This window comes from Hemitrygon akajei, chromosome 9 (genome assembly GCF_048418815.1).
Source record: "Hemitrygon akajei chromosome 9, sHemAka1.3, whole genome shotgun sequence".
In the NCBI taxonomy this organism is placed as follows: domain Eukaryota; kingdom Metazoa; phylum Chordata; class Chondrichthyes; order Myliobatiformes; family Dasyatidae; genus Hemitrygon; species Hemitrygon akajei.
Window position 1 is genome coordinate 173,576,460 of NC_133132.1, and position 24,577 is coordinate 173,601,036.

The 24,577-nt window shown below is 43.5% G+C and overlaps 1 protein-coding gene across 2 annotated transcripts in view; it reads left to right on the forward strand.

Moving 5' to 3' along the window:
• klhl32 (kelch-like family member 32) overlaps positions 1-24,577 on the forward strand; it is a 288,264-nt gene that overhangs the window by 122,466 nt on the left and 141,221 nt on the right. For both annotated transcript variants that reach the window (XM_073057514.1, XM_073057515.1), the window contains exon 7: positions 6,033-6,248. In XM_073057514.1, coding sequence (XP_072913615.1) covers positions 6,033-6,248 — 216 coding nt within the window. The remainder of the gene's footprint in view (positions 1-6,032; positions 6,249-24,577) is intronic.

Consider the following 24,577-nt stretch of genomic DNA (forward strand, 5'->3'; position numbering starts at 1 on the left):
GGGTTCTATTCCCATCACTGTCTGTAAGGAGAAAGGGCAGAAGGGCAGTATAGCAGTTAGCACAACAATTTCCAGCGCCAGTGATTACTGATCAGGGTTCGATTCCCATCACTGTAAGGAGAAAGGGCAGTAGGTTAGTATAGTGGTTAACACGATTTCCAGTGTCAGTGATTACCGATCAGGGTTCTATTCCCATCACTGTCTGTAAGGAGAAAGGGCAGTAGGGTAGTATAGTGGTTAGCACAATGATTTCCAGTGTCAGTGATTACTGATCAGGGTTCGATTCCCATCAATGTAAGGAGAAAGGGCAGTAGGTTAGTATAGTGGTTAACACGATTTCCAGTGTCAGTGATTACCGATCAGGGTTCTATTCCCATCACTGTCTGTAAGGAGAAAGGGCAGAAGGGCAGTATAGCAGTTAGCACAATGATTTCCAGTGTCAGTGATCACTGATCAGGGTTCGATTCCCATCACTGTCTGTAAGGAGAAAGGGCAGAAGGGTAGTATAGTGGTTAGCACAATGATTTCCAGTGTCAGTGATTACTGATCAGGGTTCGATTCCCATCAATGTAAGGAGAAAGGGCAGTAGGTTAGTATAGTGGTTAACACGATTTCCAGTGTCAGTGATTACTGATCAGGTACTGATCACTGTTTGTAAGGAGAAAGGGCAGTAGGGTAGTGTGGTGGTTTGCACGATTTCCAGCACCAGTGATTACGAATTGGGATTCAATTCCCACTGCTGTCTGTAAGGAATCTCTGTATTCTACACTTGTCTGTCTGGGGTTCCTCCAGGTGCTCCGGTTTCCTCCCACATTCCAAAGACATACAGTTATGGTATGTAAATGGTAGGCGTGCTATGTTGGTGTTGGAAGCATGGCAACACTTGCAGGCTGCCTCCAGCACATCCTTATGATTTGATCTGACACAAACAACACGTTTCACTGTGCTTTGATGTACACGTGAAAAATAAAGTTAATCTTATCATTCTTCTTTGTCGTATCTTTTAAGCCAAGGTGTTGCAGAGAATTGCTGTCAATGCACTTTCCCTGCGTGGCTTGTGAGCTTTATACACAGTGGTCCCCTTGAAAGCCACATCCTGTCTGGCCATACTGTGTTCCTTTTTCCCCGGTAAATCACCTCTTTACAAAATTTTCACTTCGATATGAAAGGAAGAATTCACTGCAGAGATGGTCTCTTGTCAGATTACATTTGCACGATTTATTCATTGTTGCAACTTTCAGTAAATTTTTATGACTTGCATTGTACTGCCATGACAAAACAACACAAATTACATCATGAGTCAGTGATAACAACTCCGATTCTGATTCCGAAACTGCAGAACAATTGAACATTCCAGAGATGCAGTCATTACATTGAGAGAAAGGGGACGAGTATACTGGAGATATTGGGAAGTATATTGTTTCAGACAGATGGACCACATGATCATGTTCTAATTACCTGCTTATTGACGACACAATTAAAGTCCATTACACAAGTATCTCAACACTGAGGCCCTCTTTGATTGGTGTTGACTATGGATGTTGAAAATGATTACATTGCTTGCCTTGTCACTCATTATTGTTGAGATATGAGTTAATTAAGGTTCCTTAAGGTTGCTGTAGTCAAGGTGGGGGGGGGGGGAGGAATTTAGGGAATAAGCTCCCACTACCTATTAAATGCTCCCAATGCCGTGCGTCTCAAATAGCCTCTGATGACTGCATGCTTGGAACATTTAATCACTCTGATTGAATGAGGGGATATCTCATTGAAATCTATGAAAGGTCTAGATAGAACAGATGTGGAGAGTATGTTTACTGTAGTGGGTGAGAGGGCCAGAGGGCATAGCATCAGAATACAAGGACATTCCCTTAGAACAGAGATAAAGAGGAATTTCTTTACCCAGAGGATGGTGAATCTGTGGAATTCATTGCCACAGACGGCTTTGAAGGCCAAGTCATTGGGTATATTTAAAGCAGAGTTTCTTGATTCTTGATTTGTCAGGGTTGCAAAGATTGTAGGGAGAGGGGTTGAGCAGGATCATAAATCAACAATGATGGAATAGCAGAGCAGATGCAAAGGGGAAAATAGCCTAATTCTGCTCCTATATCTTATGGTCTGATGGTATTCAGTTTCTCCAGGAAGCTTTTGCTTTGTTTTTGTTATCAGAATTAAGCCTAAACAGGGTTGGAAATAACCATGCATTGTATATACACACACACACACACACACACACACACACACACACACACACACACACACACACACACACACACACACACACACACACACACACACATATATATATATATATATATATGTATGTATATTTATTTATTTATTAATTATCAAAGTATATTTATGTCACCATATGCTACTCTAAGATTAATTTCCTTGTGGGTATTCACAATAAATAGTAAGAAACACAATAGAATCAATGGAAGACCGCACCCAACAGAATGGATAAGCAACCATTGGGAAAAAGACAACAAACTGTGCACATACAAAAGGAATATAAATAAACAATAAATGGAATCAATGAAAAAATGCACAGAACAAAGCTGAGTGAGCAACCAATGTGCAAAAGATAAAATTCAAATGGAAAACAATAATAAATTAGGAAGCAAAGCTGCACACAGTTCTCCAAATTGGGCTTCGGTCATGTCCTACACAAGTTCAGCATAACACACCATCTCCTGTAGTCAATACATTGATTTATGAAGGCCAATGTGCCAAGAGATTTTATAAACCTATCTACATGTGCCTCCACTTTCAATGAATTATTGACCTGTATTCCCAGACACCTTTGTTCTACCACACTCCTCAGTGCCTTATCATTCACTGTGTAAGACCTACCCTGGTTGGTCCTACCGAAGTGCTACTTGTCTGCATTTTCTATGACTCTATAGCCAGACTTTACCCTCTAACTTAACTTTTATCTACTCACTTATTCTTTATAAGTGTTGAATGTTTTTCGTCTCCAACACAGCGTAGTGAATTCCTAACACATATAAATGCTCATGTCGAATGAAGACGATCCCTGAGCCCTGTGGATTAGTTCTTGCCACAGTATCTGCTAGTTAAACATCGGTGTGGTGTCAGCTACGGAGGATCGGTTTGTTAGAGTCTACTTGACTTTCCACAAATGGCGACGATTTTTGCTTCATTTCACTACACCGTGCAAAGTTGATATTGAAGAAATTTTTTTGTATTTCAGTAACTCTGCAGCTTGAAAAATATGATCACAACTCTCAAGATCAAAAGTGTCTCGGTTCCCATTTGACCTTTTCAGTATTCAGTGGGTTGCTGATCAGGACCCTGTATTTCTCATTACTGAAGCCTTGTTTTATCTCACCAGCTGGCTGTCTTTTCCTCAGCCATTGACTGACTCTATGGTACATTTTGTTTTATTTAATTCAAGCAGATTGGGTTTCTCATTTTGTCCTCTTTTAGAGATGGAGAGAAAGAAAGCTTTGAAGTAATAACGAACATCCAAGCAGTACCTTCCAGGCGGGGTTGGGCAATTATCTGGCCTATTTGGCATATTATCATAATATCTTCAATGATAAAATGCAAAATTTATCCTGTAAGTGTTTGGAAAATCTTTGGTATGTGAAAGGATTATTAAGACTGCTATTTTTCAGCTATTAATATCTGCAAGTGTGTTAGACCTCTGCCATGTCTCCTTGACAGGCACTGAATGTAGTGTTCATTTCCTGCGAATAGATCTGAAATTCAGATTTGTTTGAATTTTATCGAAGGAATCAGGGCTTTATTCTGAAGTTACCCTTTGTGAAGGAAATCCAGACTTCAGTCATCCATATTGAGATAAAACTTGGCACACATTCCAGTTGTACTGAAAGAAATGTTTTTACTCTTCCTCTGCATTACTCTGCAGATCAGTCTACTTCCCTTACAGTGATATTTTGTTTTTGAACCTAATATCAGACTGATAAAGCCAGGTTCAAAAATTCTGTAAGACATTGATGAGGTCTAATTTAGAGTATTGTGTGCAGTTCTGGTTACCAACATACAGGGAAGACATTTGCAATCTTCCAGTCCACCAGGGTCATGCCAGAATCAAATGATTCTTGAAAGATCATGACCAATGCATCTATTATCTCTTCAGCAACCTCTCAGGGCTCTGGGATGTAGTCCATCTGGTCCAGGTCACTTATCCAACCTTGGGTTTCATTGCACTTTTTCCTTTTCCTTTCCTTCTCCTCGGCACTCAAGGACCCCTGGCAAGCTGCTAGTGTCTTCCACAGTGAAGACTGATGCAAATTACCCATTAAGTTCATATGCATGTCTTTCCTTACATCATGTTACACCCATCATCTACTTGTAACCCTGCTGGCTCATCCTCAGCTCCATCATCCTGGTTCCCATTCCCTGCTATGTTAGTCTAAACCACTCTCAACAGCTCTAATAAACCTGCCCACAAGTATATTGCCCCCCCCCTTAGATTCAAATGCAAACCGACCCTTTTGTACAGGTCCCACCTGCCCCAGAGGAGGTCCCAATTATTCAGATATCTGAATCACTGTCCCCTGTTCCAATTCTTCAGCCATGCATTTATCTGGCTCTTCATTCTATTCCTATCCTGACTGTCATGTGGCACAGGCAGCAATCCGATATTACTACCCTTGAGGTCCTGCTTCTCAGCTTCCTTCCTAATTCCCTATATTCTTTTCTCAGGACCTTGTCCCTTTTTCTTCCTATGTCAATATGTACCACAGCTTCTGTCTGCTCACCCTCATTTTTCAGGATATTATGGATGCGTCCAGAAACATCTCGGACCCTGGCACCTGGGTGGCAAACTACCATTCACGTTTCCTTTTCACTACCACAGAATCACCCGTCTGTCCCTCTGGCTATAGAGTCCCCTGTTACTGCTGCCATACTCTTCAGTTCCCTACCCTTCTGAGCCACAGGGCCAGACTCAGTGCCAGAGGCATTGCCACTGTTGCTTCCCCCAGATAGGTTCCCCTCTGCCCCCCGCAACAGTACTCAAAATGGGGTACTTATTGTTGAGGGGTACAGCCACAGGTGTGCTCTCCACTATCTGATGTTCTCCCTACTCTCTCCTGACAGTCACCCATTTATCTGTCTCCTGTAGCCTTGGGGGTCACTACCTCCCTGTAGCTCCAGTCTATCACTGCCTCACTTTCTGGAGCAAGCTGAAGGTCATCCAGCTGCAGTTTCAGTTTCCTAACATGGTCTTCAAGGATCTGCATCTGAAAGCACCTGGCTTGATGAAGGGACTCAGCCTGAAATGTTGACTCTTTATTCCTCTCCATAGATGCTGCCTGGCCTGCTGATTTCCTCCAGCATTTTGTGTGTTGCTATGGATTTCCAGCATCTTCATAGGCCTTGATAGAGTGACTGTGGAGAGGATGTTTCCTAAGGTGTGGGAGTCTCAGGTCAGAGGACACAGCCTCAGGATAGAGCGGTGTTCTTTTAGAACAGAGATAAGGAGGAATTTCTTTAGCCAGAGAGTTCTAGGAATTCTTTGCCAGTGGCAGCTGTCTTTATGTATATTTAAGGCAGAGGTTGATAGATTCTTGATTGGTCAGGGCATGAAGGGATATGGGAGACAGCAGGACACTGGGGCTGAGAGGAAAATTGGATCAGCCATGACAAAATGGTGGAGTAAACTCGATGAGCCAAATGACCTAATTCTGTTCCTATATCTTATGGTGATATGGTCTTATCTGCAGATATTCTTGTCTTTGTGATACTACATTTGTTTCTCTAAATAAAAAAAGACTCAGTCGAATCATACAAGAGTGACCTAGAGGCTGCAATCTATTTCTTTGTATGGGCTCACATGAAATTTGTTTGGGGTAGCTTCCATATCTGAAGACTCACTTTCTCTCTGTCGTGACATTTTCCAATGCCATTAAGCACCTCGTAATGTAATTACTGCAGTACTAGCGGGTAATAATATGAAACAGATAATTGTGAAATTGTATTACCTTGCACACTCTGTTAGTTTGAGTGACAGGAATGCCATTTTCTTTTTGTTTTCCCAGGAGCTGACTAGTTTTAATTATCTGGATTTATATAAACTTGCCGACCTATTTAACCTCACACTGCTAGAGGAAGCTGTGGTGAATTTCCTGGTCAAACACCTTTCCGAACTGTTGAAGAACCACCCAGATAAGGTCATGGCTCTCCCTTGTAGGCTGCTTCGAGAAGTTTTAAAGAGTGATCACCTGACGTCCCTGAGTGAGGAAAAGATTTGGCAGGTAGGGAAAAGTCAAGGTGTGTTTCAATACCTGAAGCCTGCTCTAACCTCTGCTCCTCATAGAAGTGTTTCATTTTCCTGTAGGTTAATGTGATGAAGTTTGTGGGAATTCTTGTCTGATCCTTGAGTGTGAGGGTTATTTCACTGTTGACATCAAATCTGTTCTTTTATCGCTAAGTAGCAGACCTCAGGAACGAAGTGAAGAGCTTTTGGCGGCTTTGGGCCAGTATTCATTGTAGTTTAGAAGGTCTGGGAGGGGATATTATTGAAACTTATTGAGTATTGGAAGGCCGAGATAGAGTGAACGTAGAGAGGATGTTTTCTATAGTGAGAGAGTCCAGGACCAGAGGGCACAGAGATTGGTTTACGGGAATGAATCAGAAGATGAAAGGGTTAATGTATGAAAAGCATTTGATGACTTTGGGCTTGAATTTGCTGGAGTTTAGATGAATGAGGAAACCAAATGAATATTGAAAGGCCTAGATAGAATGGTCATGCAGAGGATGTGTTCAGTTGTAGGAGATACCAGGGACAGGTCAGAGCCTCAGAACGGAGGGACGTACATTTAAAACACAGATAATGAGGAATTTCTTTAGCTAAAGGGTGATGGATCTTTGGAATTCATTGCCACAGACAGCTGTGGAGGCCAACTTATTGAGTGTATTTAAAGTGGAGGTTGATAGGCTCTTGATTAGTCAGGATTTCAAAAGTTATGAGGAGAAGGCAGGAAAATGAGAATAAGAGGGAAAATAAATCAGTCATGACTGAATGGTGGAGCAGACTGAAGAACATCAGAAATAGGAGCAGGAGTCGGCCATCTGGCCCGTCAAGCCTGCTCCACCATTCAATAAGATCATGGTTGATATGACAATGGACTCATCTCCACCTACCTGTCTTTTCCCCATTACCCTTAATTCCCCTACTATGCAAAAATCTATCCAAGCTTGTCTTAAACATTTTTACTGAGGTAGCCTCCACTGTTTCATTGGGCAGAGAATTCCATAGATTCACCACTCTCTGGGAAAAGCAGTTCCTCCTCATCTCCATCCTAAACATACTCCCCCAAATCCTAAGGCTATGTCCCCTAGTTCTAGTTTCACTTACCAGTGGAAACAACTTTCCTGCCTCTTTATCTATCCCTTCCATAAATTTATATGTTTCTATAAGATCTTCTCTCATTCTTCTGATTTCCCGCGAGTACAATCCCAGGCGACTCAATCTCTCCTCATAGTCTAACCCCATCATCTCTGGAATCAACCTGGTGAACCTCCACTGCACCGCCTCCAAAGCTAGTATATCCTACCTCAAGTAAGGAGACCAGAACTGCACACAGTACTCCAGGTGTGGCCTCACCAGTACCCAGTTGCAGCACATCTCCCTGTTCTTAAATTCAATCCCTCCAGCAATGAAGACCAACATTCCATTTGCCTTCTTGACAGCCTGCTGTACCTGCAAGCCAACCTTTTGCGATTCATGCACAAGCACTCCCAAGTCCCTCTGCACAGCAACATGCTGCAATCTTTAACCATTAAATAGTAATCTTCCATTTTTCCATCCAAACTGGATGACCTTACATTTACCAACACTGTACTCCATCTGCCAGACCCTTGCCCACTCACTTAACCTATCGATATCTCTTTGCAGGCTCTACATATCCTCTGCACAAGTTTTACATCATCATCCAACTTAGATACACTACACTCGGTCCACTCTTCCAAATCGTTAATGTATATCGTGAACAGTTGTGGGCCCAGCACCAACCCCTGTGGCAGACTGCTCACTACTGATTGCCAACCAGAGTAACACCCATATATCCCAACTCTCTGTTTTCTACTAGTTAATCAATCCTCTATCCGTACTAATACATCACCCCCTACTCTATGCATTCTTATCTTATGGACAAGTCTTTTATATGGCACCTTATCAAACGCCTTCTGGAAATCCAAGTAAATAACGTCCATCTGTTCCCCTCTATCCACTGTGCTCACTATCTTCTCAAAGAATTCCAGTTTGTCAGACAGGACCTGCCTTTGCTGAATCCACGCTGTGTCTGCCTGATGGATCCATTTCTTTCCAGATGCTTTGCTATTTCTTCTTTAATGATAGCTTCAAGCATTTTCCCAACCACAGATGTTAAACTAACTGGCCTATAGTTACCTGCCTTTTGCCTAAATCCTTTTTTGAACAGTGGTGTGAAATTTGCTGTTTTTCAATCCACCGGCAGCTGCCCAGAGTCCAGAGAATTCTAGTAAATTATCACCAAAGCTTCTACTATAACCTCTGCCATTTCTTTCAGTACCCTGGGATGCATTCCATCAGGATCAGGGGACTTGTCTGTCCTTAGGCCCACAAGTTTGCTCAGCACTACCTCTTTAGTGATAGTTATTGTATTGAGGTCCTCACCTCCCATTACATCCGGAACATCTCTCTTCGGCATGTTAGATGTGTCCTCCACCCTGAAAACCAGCTCAAAATAGTCTTTCAAAGCCTCACCCATTTTCTCATTACCCAATATCAAGTCCCCTTTTTGTCTTGCAAGGGACTCATGTCCACTTTAGCAACCTTTTTCCACTTTATATAATTATAGAAAACTTTTACTATCTGTTTTTATATTTTATGCTAGTTTATTTTCAAAATCTAGCTTCCCTTTCTTTATTGCTCATTTAGTGGTTCTTTGTTGCTTTTTAAAGTTTTCCCAATATTCCAGTTTCCCACTACTCTTGGTGACTTTGTATGCACGAGCCTTTAGTTTGATGCCTTCCTTTATTTCCTCAGTTATCCATGGTTGGCTCCCCCTGCCCATCCTTACTATCCTTGCTTTTAACTGGAATATGATTTTGTTGAGCACTGTGAATAATCTCTTTGAAAGTCTTCCACTGTTCCTCAACCATCCCACCATTTAGCCTGCATTCCCAGTTTACCCTATCCAACTCCTCCCTCATCCCATTGTAGTCTCCCTTGTTTAGGCATAATACACTGGCTTTAGTTCAAACTATTACATACTCCATTTGTATGAGAAACTCAGTCATACTGTGATCACTCTTTCCAAGAGGATCCCTAACTATAAGATTGCTAATTTCATTGCATAGGAGCAGATCTGGGATAGCATGTCCCCTTGTAGGTTCAGTAACATGCTGTTCAGGAAGGCCATCACGGATGCATTCTGTGAAGTCCTCCAGACTGCCTCGACCAACTTGATTCACGCAATCTATGTGCAAGTTAAAGTCCCCCATGATAACTGCTGTTCCGTTCTGACAAGCCTCAGATATTTCTCTGTTTATTGCTTGTGTCACTCTAATGATATTATTCGGTGGCCGATAGACCAGTCCCACCAGTGATTTTGTTTTCCCTTTACTATTCCTAATCTCTACCTTGATGGATTCAACATTCTGCTCCTTAGATCTTATATCGTCTCTCACTATTGCCCTGAACTCATCCTTAATTAAGAGCGCTATTCTGCATATCCTTCTGAATTACCTGATATCCCTGGATATTTAATTCCCAATCCTCTCCACCCTGCAATCATGTTTCTGTAGTGGTCACAAAATCATACCCCTTTATGTTGATTTGTACCTCAAATTCACTGACCTTCCTTCAAATACTACGGGCATTCAGATAAAGTGTCCTTACATTCAGTGTGCTTTTAAAATCTAGTAATCTTTGTTTCTTTTGCACTTGACTTTTCTGCACCCCACCCTTTTCTCTTTTTTAACTTTTGCTTTTACTTGATCTTTTTCCACACTTTTCTCTTTGACTTTATCCATTCTTCTTCTTCAGTCTATTGAACCCACTCCCCTACTATTTAGTTTTAAAGCCCTATCCACAGCCCTAGTTATGCATTTTGCTAGGATCCAGGTCCCATCACGACTCAGGTGGAGCCCGTCCCAACGTAACAGCTCCGTCCTTCCCCAATAGTGATGCCAGTTTCTCATGATTTTAAACCAACTTCTCCCACATCAATCCTTGAGCCACACACTTAAACTCTCTAATCTTCTTGATGGGCCAAATACTCAAATTCTTCTACATTTTATGGTCTCACTGCAGGCATCTACATAGCACCCAGGAGCAGGTAATCCCTGTCTGGACACCTGAGCTGATTTTCCTTACCTTTGTTCCTGATCTGATGGTCACTGACTGCTGTGCATAAAAATTAAACTTGCAGCCTTCCTGAACTGGAGAATTCATATTCCTAGTCATAGTCATAGAGTCGTAGAGTATTGCAGCACAGAAAAAGGGCCTTTTGGACCAACTAGTCCATGCCAAACTATTATTCTGCGAAGTCCCAGCAACCTGCATCTGGACCATAGCCCTCCATACCCCTCTCAACCATATACCAATCCAAATCTCTCCTAAATGTTCATATCAAACCCACATCCTTCTCCTCTGCTTGTTGTATATTTGCACCACCCTCAAAGGAAAGAAGTTCCTCCTCATGTTCTCCTTAAATATTTCACCTTTCACCCTTAACTTATGACCTCTCACCCAACCTCAGCCTGCTTGCATTTACTCTATCTATACCCTTGTAATTTTGTATACTCTTTTAACTCTCCCCTCATTCTCCCATGCTCTAGGTTCAAAGTCCTTTTTATTATCAAAGTATACAACTTTGAAATTCTTCAGTTCTCTGGCTGGCCATGAGACCAAACAAAAAGCAAGGCAGCACAATCATCAACCCTCAGATCTCACCTTGAGTTCAAAAACTGAGTGAAAACAGATCAGGCATATTGACCCCTAATCCCCCTCACCGTACAAAAACTGAGTAAAAACAGATCAGGCATATCAACCCCCAAATCCCTCCTCCCACACAAAAACTGAGCAAAACAGATCAGGCACATCGACTCCCAAATCCCTCCTCCCACACAAAAACCAAACAAAACAGATCAGGCACATCGACCCCCAAATCCCTCCTCCCACACAAAAACTGAGCAAAACGGATCAGGCACATTGACCCCCCAAATCCCTCCTCCCACACAAAAACCAAACAAAACAGATCAGGCACATCGACCCCCAAATCCCTCCTCCCACACAAAAACTGAGCAAAACAGATCAGGCACATTGACCCCCCAAATCCCTCCTCCCACACAAAAACCAAACAAAACAGATCAGACACATCGACTCCCAAATCCCTCCTCCCACACAAAAACTGAGCAAAACAGATCAGGCACATCGACTCCCAAATCCCTCCTCCTGCACAAAAAAACGAACAAAAGGGATTGGGCACATCAACTTCCAAATCCCACTCCCCACACAAAAAAAAACTCCCAGAAAGACCAGGGAATACAAACACAGAATACAAAAACTATAAGACTGCAAAAAAGAGTTTACAGTCCAAGTCCACAGAAAAAAACCTGGGCAACACTCCCTGCAGTGGAAGGCTCTCCCCCCTCTGGTAGCATTGCAGAGTAATCAAAAGACAAACAACCAATGCTCACCCTCCACACTCGCCCTGATGTTTCAATCACTCTCGTTGCTTTAATCAGTGAACAATGGGAGCTTTAATCAGGGAAATAGAGACAAACATTGCCTTTTGCCACGTCCTGCAGTCCGCCCACTGAAGGAGTTAGACTAGTGGGTGACTGTCAGAGAAGGGATGGGAAGAGCTCAGATAGAAGAAAGCACCCCTGTGGCCACCCCCCTCAGTAATCGTTCCAGATGCTGTTGAGTGAGGTGACCTGACAGAGGATGACTACGGTGATCGGATCTCTGACACTGAGCCTGGTCCCGTGGTCCAGAAGGGAAAGAGGAAGATGAGGAATGCGGTAGGCATAGGGGATTCCATAGTGAGGGGAACAGACAGGAAGTTCTGTCAGCCTGATAGAGGTACCCGCATGGTGTGTTGTCTTTCAGGGTACGGGATGTCTCAGATTGGGTGCAGAGTATTCTGAAAAGAGAGGATGAACAGCTAGAAGTCTTGGTACACGTTGGTACCAATGACATAGGTAGAAAAAGGGAGAAGGTCCTGAAGAGAGAATTCAAGGAGTTAGGTAGGAAGCTGAAAGGCAGGACCTCCAGGGTAGTAATCTCAGGATTACTGCCTGTGCCACGTGCTAACGAGCATAAGAATAGTATGATCAGGCGTATTAATGTGTGGCTGAGAGACTGGAGTAGGGGGCAGGGATTCAGATTCCTAGGTCACTGGGGCCTCTTCTGGGGGAGGTATGACCTGTACAAAAAGGATGGGTTACACCTGAACTCAGAGGAGTCCAATATCCTACTGGGCACATGTAATAGAGCTGTGAGGGAGGTTTTAAACTAATTTGGCAAGAGGATGGGAACTGGAGTGATAGGGCTGAGGAAGGGGAAAATAGAAATAAATCAAAGATAGCGTGCAACAAAGATTATAGAAAGAACAGGCAGGAGATGAGTGGGATGAGTTATAGGGCAATAGAGGCGTGGTACAGTTGAAACAGAAAGCAACAAATACTGGACTGAAAGTGTTATATTTGAATGCAGGCAGCATAAGAAATAAAATGGACGATCTTGAAATTTAGCTACAGATTGGCAAGTATGACGTTGTGGCCATCTCTGAAACTTGGCTAAAGGATGTCTGCCATTGGGAGCCGAACATCCAAGGATATACAGAATGATAGGTTAGTAGGCAGAGGGGGTGGTATGGCTCTGTGTATAAGAAATAATATTAAATCATTAGAAAGGGATGACATAGGATCGGAAGGTGTAGTCTTTATGGGTTGTTAAGAAATGGCAAGGGTAAAGGGACCCTAATGGCAGTTGTATACAGGCCTCCAAACAGCAGCCAGAATGAGGATTACAAATTACAGCAGGAGATAGAAAAGGCGTGTCAGACAGGCAATGTCATGACAATCGTTGGGGATTTTAACATGAAAGTGGATTGGGAAAACCAGGCCAGTACTGGACCTCAAGAGAGAGAACTTGTAGAATGTCTAAGGGATGGCTTTTTGGAACAGCTTCTTGTTGAGCCCAATGGGGAATTGGCTGTGCTGGATTGGGTGTTGTGCAATGATCTGGTGGTGATAAGAGAGTTCAAGGTGAAGGAACCCTTTAGGGAACAGTGATCACAATATGATCGAGTTCACTTTGAAATTTGAGAAGGAGAAACTAAATTCCAATGTGTCAGTATTTCAGTGGAATGAAGGAAATTACAATTGCATGAGAGGGGAACTGGTCAAGGTTGACTGGAAAGAGACACTATCAGGAAGGACAGCAGAGCAGCAATGGCTGGAGTTTCTGTGAAAAATGAGGGAAGTGCAAGACAGTTATATTCCAAATAAGAACAAATTTTCAAATGGAGGAAGGACACTACTGTGGCTGACAAGTGAAGTCAGAGCCAAAGTAAAAACAAAAGAGAGGGCACACAAGGAAGCCAAAGGTCATGAGAAGACAGAGGATTGGGAAGCTTTTAAAAACTTGCAGAAGGAAACTAAGAAGGTCATTAGGAAGGAAAAGATGAATTATGAAAGGAAGCTGGTGACTAATATCAGAGAAGATACTAAAAGCTTTTTTAAGTATATAAAGGGTAAAAGAGAGTTGAGGGTAGATGTAGGACCAATAGAAAATGACACTGGAGATATTGTAATGAGAGACACAGAGATGGCAGAGGAACTGAATGCGTATTTTGCATCAGCCTTCACAGTGGAAGACATCTGCAGTATACCGGACATTCAAGAGTGTCAGGGAAGTGAAGTATGTGCAGTGAAAACTATGTCTGAGAAGGTGCTCAGGAAGCTTAATGGTCTGAGGACAGATCAATCTCCTGGACCTGATGGAATGCACCCTCAGGTTCTGAAGGAAGTAGCTGGAGAGACTGCGGAGGCATTAATGATGATCCTTCAAGAATCGATAGATTCTGGCATTGTACTGGATGAATGGAAAATTGCAAATTTTACTCCGCTACTTAAGAAGGGTGAGAGGCAGCAGAAAGGAAGCTATAGACCTGTTAGCCTGATATCAGTAGTTGGGAAGTTGTTGGAATCAATTGTTAGGGATAAGATTATGGAGTCCCTGGAGGCACATGACAAGATGGGCCAAAGCCAGCATGGTTTCCTGAAAGGAAAATCCTATCTAACAAACCTACTGCAATATTTTGAGGAAATTACAAACAGGGTAGACAAAAGAGATGTAGTAGATGTGGTGTACTTGGATTTTCAGAAGGCCTTTGACAAGGTGCCGCACATGAGGCTGCTTAGCAAGATAAGAGCCCATGGAACTACAGGAGAGTTACTAGCATGGGTGGAGCATTGGCTGATCGGCAGAAAACAGAGAGTGGGAATAAAGGGATCCTATTCTGGTTGCCGGTTACCAGAGGAGTTCCACAAGGGGTCGGTGTTGGGACTGCTGCCTTTTACGATGTACGTCAATGATTTAGACAATGGAATTAATGGATTTGTGGCTAAATTTGCCGATGATACTAAGGTAGATGGAGTAGCGGGTAGTGTTGAGGAAACAGAGAGCCTGCAGAGAGACTTAGATAGTTTAGGGGAATGGGCCAAGAAGTAGCTAATGAAATACAATGTTGGAAAGTGAATGGTCTTGCACATTGCTGGAAGAAATAAACTGGCAGGCCATTATTTAGTTGGGGAGAGAATTCAAAATGCAGAGGTGCAAAGGGACTTGGGAGTCCTTGTGCAAGATACCCTAAAGGTTAACCTCCAGGTTGAGTCACTGGTGAAGAAGGCGAATTCAATGTTAGCATTCATTTATCGAGGTATAGAATTTAAGAGCCAGGTTGTGATGTTGAGGATCTGTGAGGCACTCGTGAGACCACACTTGGAGTATTGTATGCAGTTTTATAACATATAACAATCACAGCACGGAAACAGGCCATTCCAGCCCTCCTAGTCTGTGCCGAACTCTTAATCTCATCTAGTCCCACCTACCCGCACTCAGCCCATAACCCTCCACTCCTTGCCTGTCCATATACCTATCCAATTTTACCTTAAATGACACAACTGAACTGGCCTCTACTACTTCTACAGGAAGCTCATTCCACACAGCTATCACTCTCTGAGTAAAGAAATACCCCCCTCGTGTTTCCCTTAAACTTTTGCCCCCTAACTCTCAAATCATGTCCTCTCGTTTGAATCTCCCCTACTCTCAATGGAAACAGCCTATTCACGTCAACTCTATCTATCCCTCTCAAAATTTTCAAAATTTTGGGCTCCTTATTTTATAAAGTGTACACTGACATTGGAGAGGGTTTAGAGAAGATTCACGAGAATGAAAGGGTTACTGTATGAGGAACGTCTGGCAGCTCTTGGGCTGCATTCCCTGGAGCTCAGGAGAATGGGGGGGATCTCATAGAAACATTACAAATGTAAAAGGCCTGAACAGATTAGATATGGCAAGGTTATTTCACATGGTAGGGGATTCTAGGATTTCAAGATTGAAGAACGTCCATTTGGAACTGAGATGCAGAAAAATTACTTTAGTCAGAGGGTGGTAAATCTGTTGAATTTGTTGCAATGGGCAGCTGTGGAGGCCAAATCTTTAGGTGCATTTAAAGCAGAGATAGATAGAGCATCAATGGGTATGGGGAGAAGGCAGGTGAGTGGGGATGACTGGAAGAATTAGATCAGCTCATGATTGAATGGAGGAGCAGACTCAATGGGCCAAATGGCCTATTTCTGCTGCTATAACTTATGGTCTTATGGCCTTATATTTGTCAGTTTATCATGAGACCATTGTGGATTTAAATTTCATATGTATACTAAATGTCAATTGTCTTTTCAAATTGTTTGAATTAAAATAGAGGGCTGTGTGGGAGGAAAGAGTTAGTTTGATCTTGAAGCAGATTAAAATGACAGCACAACATTGTGGGCTGAAGGGCCTGTATTGTGCTGTACTGTTTTATGCTCTATCTTCTTTTCATCGCAGTTTGCTGAAGTTTGGAGCAGTAGTATTCAGGAGAGTGGACTCATTTCCAGCATGACCACAGTGGTCTGTAATAGAGCAACTGAACCTCTCTTTAATGTCAGAGAAAGACCTCATCTGATTCACTGCCCGTCTCCGAAGACTGTAAAGTTCTTCCCAAATAGGATCAGGACATTTTATTAATTACTTATTGACTATTCATTTTCGTTTGATAAGCTTTCTTTGAAATATTCTGCTTTGTTGATTGGGTTATTCAAGACATTGAGAAAGGGATGTCTGAATTACAAAATCAAACAATTCACATGAAGAATTGTGATCATTCAGCCATACAGACATAAAACATTCTCTCATTTAAAGAAGATTGTCACAGCAGTCCTGTTCAGAGTAAGATTGTACACTCAATATACACTGCAGATGCTGGGGTCAAATCAACACGTACAAACAAGCTGGATGAACTCAGCAGGTCGGGCAGCATCCGTTGAAATGAGCAGTCAACGTTTTGGGCCAAGACCCTTCGTCAGGACTGATTGTACACTCAGTGGCCGCTTTATTAACATTGCTATTTTGACATGCCTTTTCTATCTCACTTTGTAATCTGTGGTCCACATCCCAGCCACTGTGGAGGCCTGTATATAACTGCCATCAGGGTCCTTTTACCCTTGTAGTTTCTTAACTCAACCCCCAAGGATTCAACATCTTCCAATCCTATGCCACATCTTCCTAATGATTTGATGCCATTCTTTACCAGTACAGCCACACCACCACCTCTGCCTACCTTCCTATCCCTCTGATATAACGTGTAACCTTGGACATTCAGCTCCCAACTACAACCATCCTTCAACCACGATTCAGTGAAGGCCACAACGTCATACCTGACAGTCTTTAATGAGCAACAAGATCATCCACCTTATATCTTATACTCTGTGCTTTGAGATATAACACTTTGAATATTGTTTTTCTACCCTCTTTGATAATGCATCCCTGCTGGCTGCAATTTTGTCCGATCATCTGCCTGCCCTTCCTGACAGTCTGACTGCATGCTATCTCTGACTGCATCCGGTGCTCCTGGTGCGGCCTCCTCTACATCGGCGAGACCCGACGCAGATCGGGGGACCGCTTCGTCAATCACCTCCACTCAGTCCGCCACAACAGACAGGATCTCCCGGTTGCCACTCACTTCAACTCTGCTTCACATTCCCATTCAGATATGTCCATACATGGCCTCCTTTACTGCCATGATGAGGACAAACTCAGGTTGGAGGAGCAACACCTCATACCATCTGGGTAGTCTCCAACTTCCGGTAATTCCCTCCCTCTCCCTTCCCCCATCCTACATTCACTCTGCCTCCTCTTCTAGCTGCCTATCACCTCTCTCATGATTCTGCCTTCTTCTACTACCCATAGTGCTTTCCCCCTTACATTCCTTCTTCACCTCTCCTGCCTATCCCCTCCCTGCTTCCCCTCCCCACCCTTGATCTTTCCTCTGATTGGTTTTACACCCTCCCCCCACCTTCCACCCTCCCCCCACCTTCCTTATGGGGCCCCTGCCCCCCCCTTCTTCAGTCCTGACGAAGGGTCTCGGCCCGAAATGTTGACTGCTCATTTCAACGGATGCTGCCCGACCTGCTGAGTTCATCCAGCTTGTTTGTACGTGTTGATTTGACCCCAGCATCTGCAGTGTACTTTGTGTTCGCTATCTTTGCTTTTTTACCATCCGTCCTATCCTGAGTCCCTTCACTCCAGTTCCCATACCTCTGCCAAATTAGATTAAACCCCCCCCCCCCCAACAGCTTAACAAACCTGCCTGTGAGAATATTGGCACAGGTTATGCCTCCTCCAGAAGAGATCCCAATAATCTAAGAACCTGAAACCCTGCCCCCAGCACCAGCTTCTCAGTCACACATTTATCAGCCAAATCATCCTGTTTCTACTCTCACTGGCGCGTGGCGCAGGTAGTTACTACCCTGAAGCAATCCAGAAATTACTACCCTGGAGTCCTGCTTCTCAGCTTTCTGCCTAGCTCTCTAAATTCTCTCTTTAGGATCTCTTTGCTTTTCTTCCTATGTCATTTGTACCAATATGTACCGGGACATCTGGCTGCTCTCCCTCCCCCTCCAAAATGCTGTGGACACAATCCGAGACATCCCTGACCCTGGCACCTGGGAGGCAACATACCATTCAGGTGTCTCATTCACATCCACAGAATCTCCTGTCTGTTCCCCTCACTATCGAGCCCCCTATCACTACTGCTCCCTTCTCTGTCTTTCCCTTCTGCACCACGGACCCATGCCCATGCCAGTAACCCAGTCTCCGTGGCAGTCCCCTGAGAGCTTGTCCCCCATAACAGTATCCAAAACGGTATACTTCTTATTGAGGGGAATGGCCACAGTTGCTCTGTGGTAACTGTCTATTCACATTTCCATTTCTCCTGACAGTCACCCAGCTGCTCGCCTCCTGCAAATTGGTTTGACATTTCGGAGAAAACAATTACAAAATGTTTCTGGAGAATGTAAAGAATTAACAGCAACAGTTAGAAAGGTGATGTGATAATACCAACTGAGTAAAACAAACAAATTGCGGGAGGAACTCAGAGATCTTGAAATACAAATACACACACACACACACACACACACACACACACACACACACACACACACACACACACACACACACACACACACACACACACACACACACACACACACACACACACACACACACACACACACACACGGGATCAGGTACCACCTATGGAAATGAGTAAACAGTCAACATTTCAGGCCAAGACCCTTCATCAGGACTGGAAAGGAAAGGGGAAGATGTCACAATAAGAAGGTGGGGATAAGACGCAGCAGGGAAGAAGTTTGTAAATGATGCAAACAACATTTGAATCTGATATACTCAGTCCTATTTCCACTTGTAGTTCTTTTATAGAATGGGGTGTACTATTGCATTTTTTGAGCTTTGTGGCTTTAAATTTTTTTAGGAATTTTACATTACTTGGGGTAAATCTTAAATCTCATACTAAAAATATTATGTTTCTACGTGTCCCAATCCCTCATTCTGGGAGGATTTGTTTAAGAAACAAAAGCACATTTGTTTTAAGATGCTGTGAGGTCACCTTGATCATTATAATTACGGTAGTATCATGGTCTATGTCTGTAAAAGTGTTAAATTGATATTTTAGTGCTTTGGTGATAGAATTCATGGGCTTGATTGGTCTTGTTTTAAACTATCTGCCTTTACCTTTGAATAATTGACTTATTGGTTGCCTGAAGGCTTAGTAGACATGGACCGTATTAATCTTTAGATCATTCTTATCCACTGGAGTTCAGCTGGGAACCTTTTCCAGCATTAAATCTGGCAATTGCTAACCGTCAACCATTATATTTAATTGGGCAGATTTGATCTGAGGTTGGAGAAGGAGGGTGAAGGCTTGTGCTGTCGTTCCACAAGCACTCAGATCACCACCTCATTTGTGAGGAAAACATACTGTTCCCTCACTACTGCATTGACACATCATCTACTGTTTCTGCAGCTCCTGCTGTGGCTTCCTCTATGTTGGGAATCCTGATGTAGATCAGGGAACTGCTCCGTTTGGCTGCATCCATCACAAATGGTGGGATTTCCTGCCGGCACCCATTTCATTCCGACGTGTCAGCCATGGCCTCCTCTACTGCCACGATGAGGCCACATTCAGGCTGGTGGTGCATTTTCTCTTCGGGTAGCCTCTGATCTGATGACATGATCATTGATTTCTCTGACTACAGCCTCCCCTTCTGTCTTTTTCCATTTTCCACCCAGGTTGCCCTCTCACCCCTTTTCTTCTCCTCACTTACCCACCATCTCCTTCTGTGTGCCCTTCCTCCTTCCCTGTCAGATTCCTTTTTCTTCAGCCCTTTACCTTCCCACCTATCACTTCATTTCCTCCTCCCACCCACCTTCCCCCTCACCTGGTTTCACCTGTCACCTCCCAGCTTCTCACTTAGTGCCCCTTCCCTGCTCACCCACCTTCATATTCTGGCTGCTTCCCCCTTCCTTTCCAGATGAAGAGCCTCAGCTGGAAACCTCAACTGTTTAGATGCTGCCTGACCTACTGAGTTTCTCCAGCATTTTGTGTGTGTTGCTCTGGATTTCCAGCTTCTGCAGAATGTCTTGTGTTTATGTACCCCAGTCTGTACTGGGATTTCATATCAAAGGTTTCAAAGGTACATTGAATGCCAGAGAAATGTACATCCTGAAATGCTTTTTCTTTGCAACCATCCATGAAAACAGAGAAGTGCCCCCAAAGAATGAATGGCAAAGAACGTTAGAACCCCAAAGTCCCCCCCCCCCCATGCGTAAGTGACAGCAAGCACTGATCCCCCTCCCCCCACCGGCAAAAAGAAAGCATCGACACCCATCACCGAGCACTGAAGCGTGAGCAAAGCAACAGCAAAGACACAGACTTGCAGTTACCCCAAAGTCTACTCGTTCACTTGGTATTCGACATACCACAGGCTCTCTCCCTCATAAAGGAGAAAGGGATGTCTCCATCTCACAGTGAGAAGGGAGACATAACAAACAACAAGATTTCAGCAAGGCTTTTGATAAGGTACCCCATCCAAGGCTTATTGAGAAAGTAAGGAGGCATGGGATCCATGGGGACATTGTTTGTGGATCCAGAATTGGCTTGCCCAGAGAAGGCAAACAGTGGTTGTAGACTGCATGGAGGTCGGTGACCAGTGGTGTGCCTCAGGGATCTGTTCTGGGACCTTCAAAATCTTCGTGATTTTTATAAATGACCTGAATGAGGAAGTGGAGGGATGGGCTAGTAAGTTTGCTGATGACACAAAGGTTGGGGGTGTTGTGGATAGTGTGGAAGGCTGTCAGTGGTTACAGCGGGACATTGATAGGATGCAAAACTGGGCTGAGAAGTGGCAGATGGAGTTCAACCCAGATAAATGTGAGGTGGTTCATTTTGGTAGGTCAAGTATGATGGCAGAATATAGTATTAATGGTAAGACTCTTGGCAGTATGGAGGATCAGAGGGATCTTGGGGTCTGAGTCCATAGGACACTCAAAGCAGCTGCGCAGGTTGATTCTGTGGTTAAGAAGGATTATGCTGCATTGGCCTTCATCAATCGTGGAATTGAGTTTAAGAGCCGAGAGGTAATGTTGCAGCTATGTAGGACCCTGGTCAGATCCCACTTGGAGTACTGTGCTCATTTCTGGTCACCTCACTACATGAAGGATGTGGAAACCATAGAAATGATGCAGAGATTTACAAGGATGTTGCCTGGTTTGGGGAGCATGCCTTATGACAGTAGGTTGAGTGAACTCGGTCTTTTCTCCTTGGAGCGATGAAGGATGAGAGGTGACCTGATAGAGGTGTATAAGATGATGAGAGGCATTGATCATGTGGATAGTCAGAGGCTTTTTCCCAGGGCTGAAATGGCTAACATGACAGGGCACAGTTTTAAGGTGCTTGGAAGTAGGTACAGAGGAGATGTCAAGGGTAAGTTTTTTATGCAGAGAATGGTGAGTGCATGGAATGGGCTGCCGGTCACAGTGGTGGAGGTGGATACTATAGGGTCTAAGAGACTCTTGGATAGGTACATAGTGCTTAGAAAAATAGAGGGCTATGGGTAACCCTAGTAATTTCTACGATAAGGACATGTTTAGCACAGCTTTGTGGGCCAAAGGGCCTGTATTGTGCTGTAGATTTTCTACGTTTCTATGTTTCTCTATTTTTTAATTGTTTCTAATTGTTGAATGTTCTATCTTGCTGCATGTTGTGCCCTACCAACACACCATGGTAAATCCTTTATACATGTAAATGCACAAGGTGAATAAAATTGATTCTTGGTCCTTTATGTGTGTTGCTGAAAGTTCAAAATAACTGTAATATTGAAATACGTACCGTACTGTGCAAAAAACTTAGGCATAAATATACAGCTTCCCCCGCTATTCGAAGGTAGAGCGTTCCTGTGAAACGGTTCGTAAGCTGGAATGTCGTAAAGTGAAAAAGCAATTACCATTTATTTGTATGGGAAAAATTTGTGAGCGTTCGCAGACCCAAAAAATAACCTACCAAATCATGCCAAATAACACATAAAACCTAAAATAACAGTAACATATAGTAAAAGCAGGAATGATCTGATAAATACACAGCCTGTCTAATGTAGGAATACTTTTCTGCAATTATTGCAGCTCTGTCCACCGCAGTGAAAATCTCACGCAAGCGCTCTCGGCAGCACTCGCGGCAAAAATGCTCTGCGCAAGCACTCTTGGCGGAAACACTCGGCGCAAGCGCTCTCGGCAGAAACACTCTTTCCAGTAACCTTTAAGCTATGAAGCTGCCAAATCGTACCAAATAACACATAACAATACGCAACCTATATAAAGTAGAAATAATGTCTGTCCGGTGTAGTTTCACTTACTGGAATCAGGAAGACAGTGAGGACACTGATGATGGTGTGTTAGGCTGAGTCATCAGAGGCTGGGGTGGTGGTACACTGGGGTGTCATCTCGTCGTCAGCTGTTTCCATCAGGGCAGGCAGGTCACCTTCTTCTATGTCTGCCTGCCTCAGTGTCGAGGTTGAGTTTCGTCGTCTGCTGTGGCTGATGTGGAAGGCTTGAAAAACGACAGTATGCTTGACTGCTTAGCCTCAATGCATTTTTCTATCATGCAGTTCTTTGTAAGCACTCAAACCATCCTGCAAATACGCCCTAAACCTACGTACCTTTTCAAAAATAAAGTCATACTTCTCTGCAATCATTGCAGCATTGTCAATTGCAGCGAAATCTCATGTAATTGCTTCATGTTCAGTTCCTGGATGACTTCACTTTCGGGCCATTTGCTACTGCATTCGGCTTCAATTGTTATTCTTTCCTCTTCATCAGCTCTTTGTCATGGGATGCCAAAACCTCTTCAACATCATCTTTCTCAGCACCCACAAACACTTAGCCAAACTCACTACAGTATATCCTTACTTCTTTTACCACGATCGAAAGCTTTATTATGTCTAGTTTTACACTAAGTGTAACACCTTTACGCGCTCTTTTAGGCTTTTCCGATACCTTAGAACTCATCTTGCTAACGGATACACAAAATAAATCGACATAAAGCACAGATGCTCACAGGCACGTGTTTAAGCAATGCCGGCTAGAATGCAGTTCCGGGGGAGGAGCTCGGCTGCTCGGCGCGCGTTGCCTTTTTTCACACGCTACCTTTTCTCATAATAGTGAAAACACCTTCTGTTAGCGAAAACAGGTAACTAATGTAGGTCTTTCGTAACAGCGAACAGCGAACGTTCGAAAAACGGGACACCTGTATAGCTAGGGTCCGTAAAACTTTTGTACAGTACTGTATTTGTCAACTTAGAACAGAGAGCGAACTTGTAAATCTGGCAGGAGCAAAGGATGTTGGGAATGGTGAGGGTGGAGTGCTGTGTGACGGGTGTGGGACAGTTGGCAGAGAAGAAGGGCCAGGGGTGAAGGGTGGCATGAATGGAGCCACACCCAACCCTGAAACCCCAGGCAAGGTCATTTGATTCCAAACAATTGGTTTATTGATCACTGCAGAATGTCTCTCTGGTGCTTCCCACTCCCTCTTGTCTCCCTTCCATCTCTCTTTCCCTTTTCCCAACCATGATTCCCCTCTCCCTGCCCCCTTTCCACTCTCAGTCCACAAAAGTGACCCATATCAGAATCAGGGTTACCATCACTCACATTTGCCTTAAAAATCATTTTTATTTGTGATGGCAGTATAGTGCAATACATAAAAATATTACAGTCCTATACAGAAGTTTTAGGCACTCCAGCTATATATACTGTATGTACCAAAGGCTTTTGCACAGTACTGTACTGGATCAGTATATGTTATACTACACTGATTCATTCTTTGTGGCTGTTCATAGTGAGTAGAAAGAAACACAATAGAATCAGTGAAAAACTGCACACAACAAGACGGACAAACAACCAGTGTGCAAAGGACAACAAACTGTGCAAATACAGAATATAAACAAATAGCAATAATAAATAAATCAGTAATAAACATTGAGAATACAAGTTGCAGGGTGCTTGAAAGTGTGTCCATAGGTCGTGGGATCAGTTCAGAGTGAGGTGACTGAAGTTATCCCCTCTGCATCAGGAAGCCAGTGGCTGAGGGATAATTATTGTTCCTGAAGCTGGTGGTGGGAGTCCTGAGGCTCCTGTGGCAGCAGTGAGAGGGGAACATGGCCTGGATGTTGGATTCTTTGATGCTGGATGTTGCTTCCCATGACAATGTGCTCTATAAGTCTGCTCAGTGGTGGGGAATGCTTTACCTGTGATGAACTGGGCTGTGTCCAATATCTGTAGAATCTCTTGTGTTTTCACTTTATCTTGATGCCGGTTGATATTTGCAGTGCTTAGTCCCTGCTGATTACTCATGTTTGTTCACAGTCTCAATGGTAAGCAAACAGATCCCATAGATCCAGAAGGTTAACCTTGCTGAAG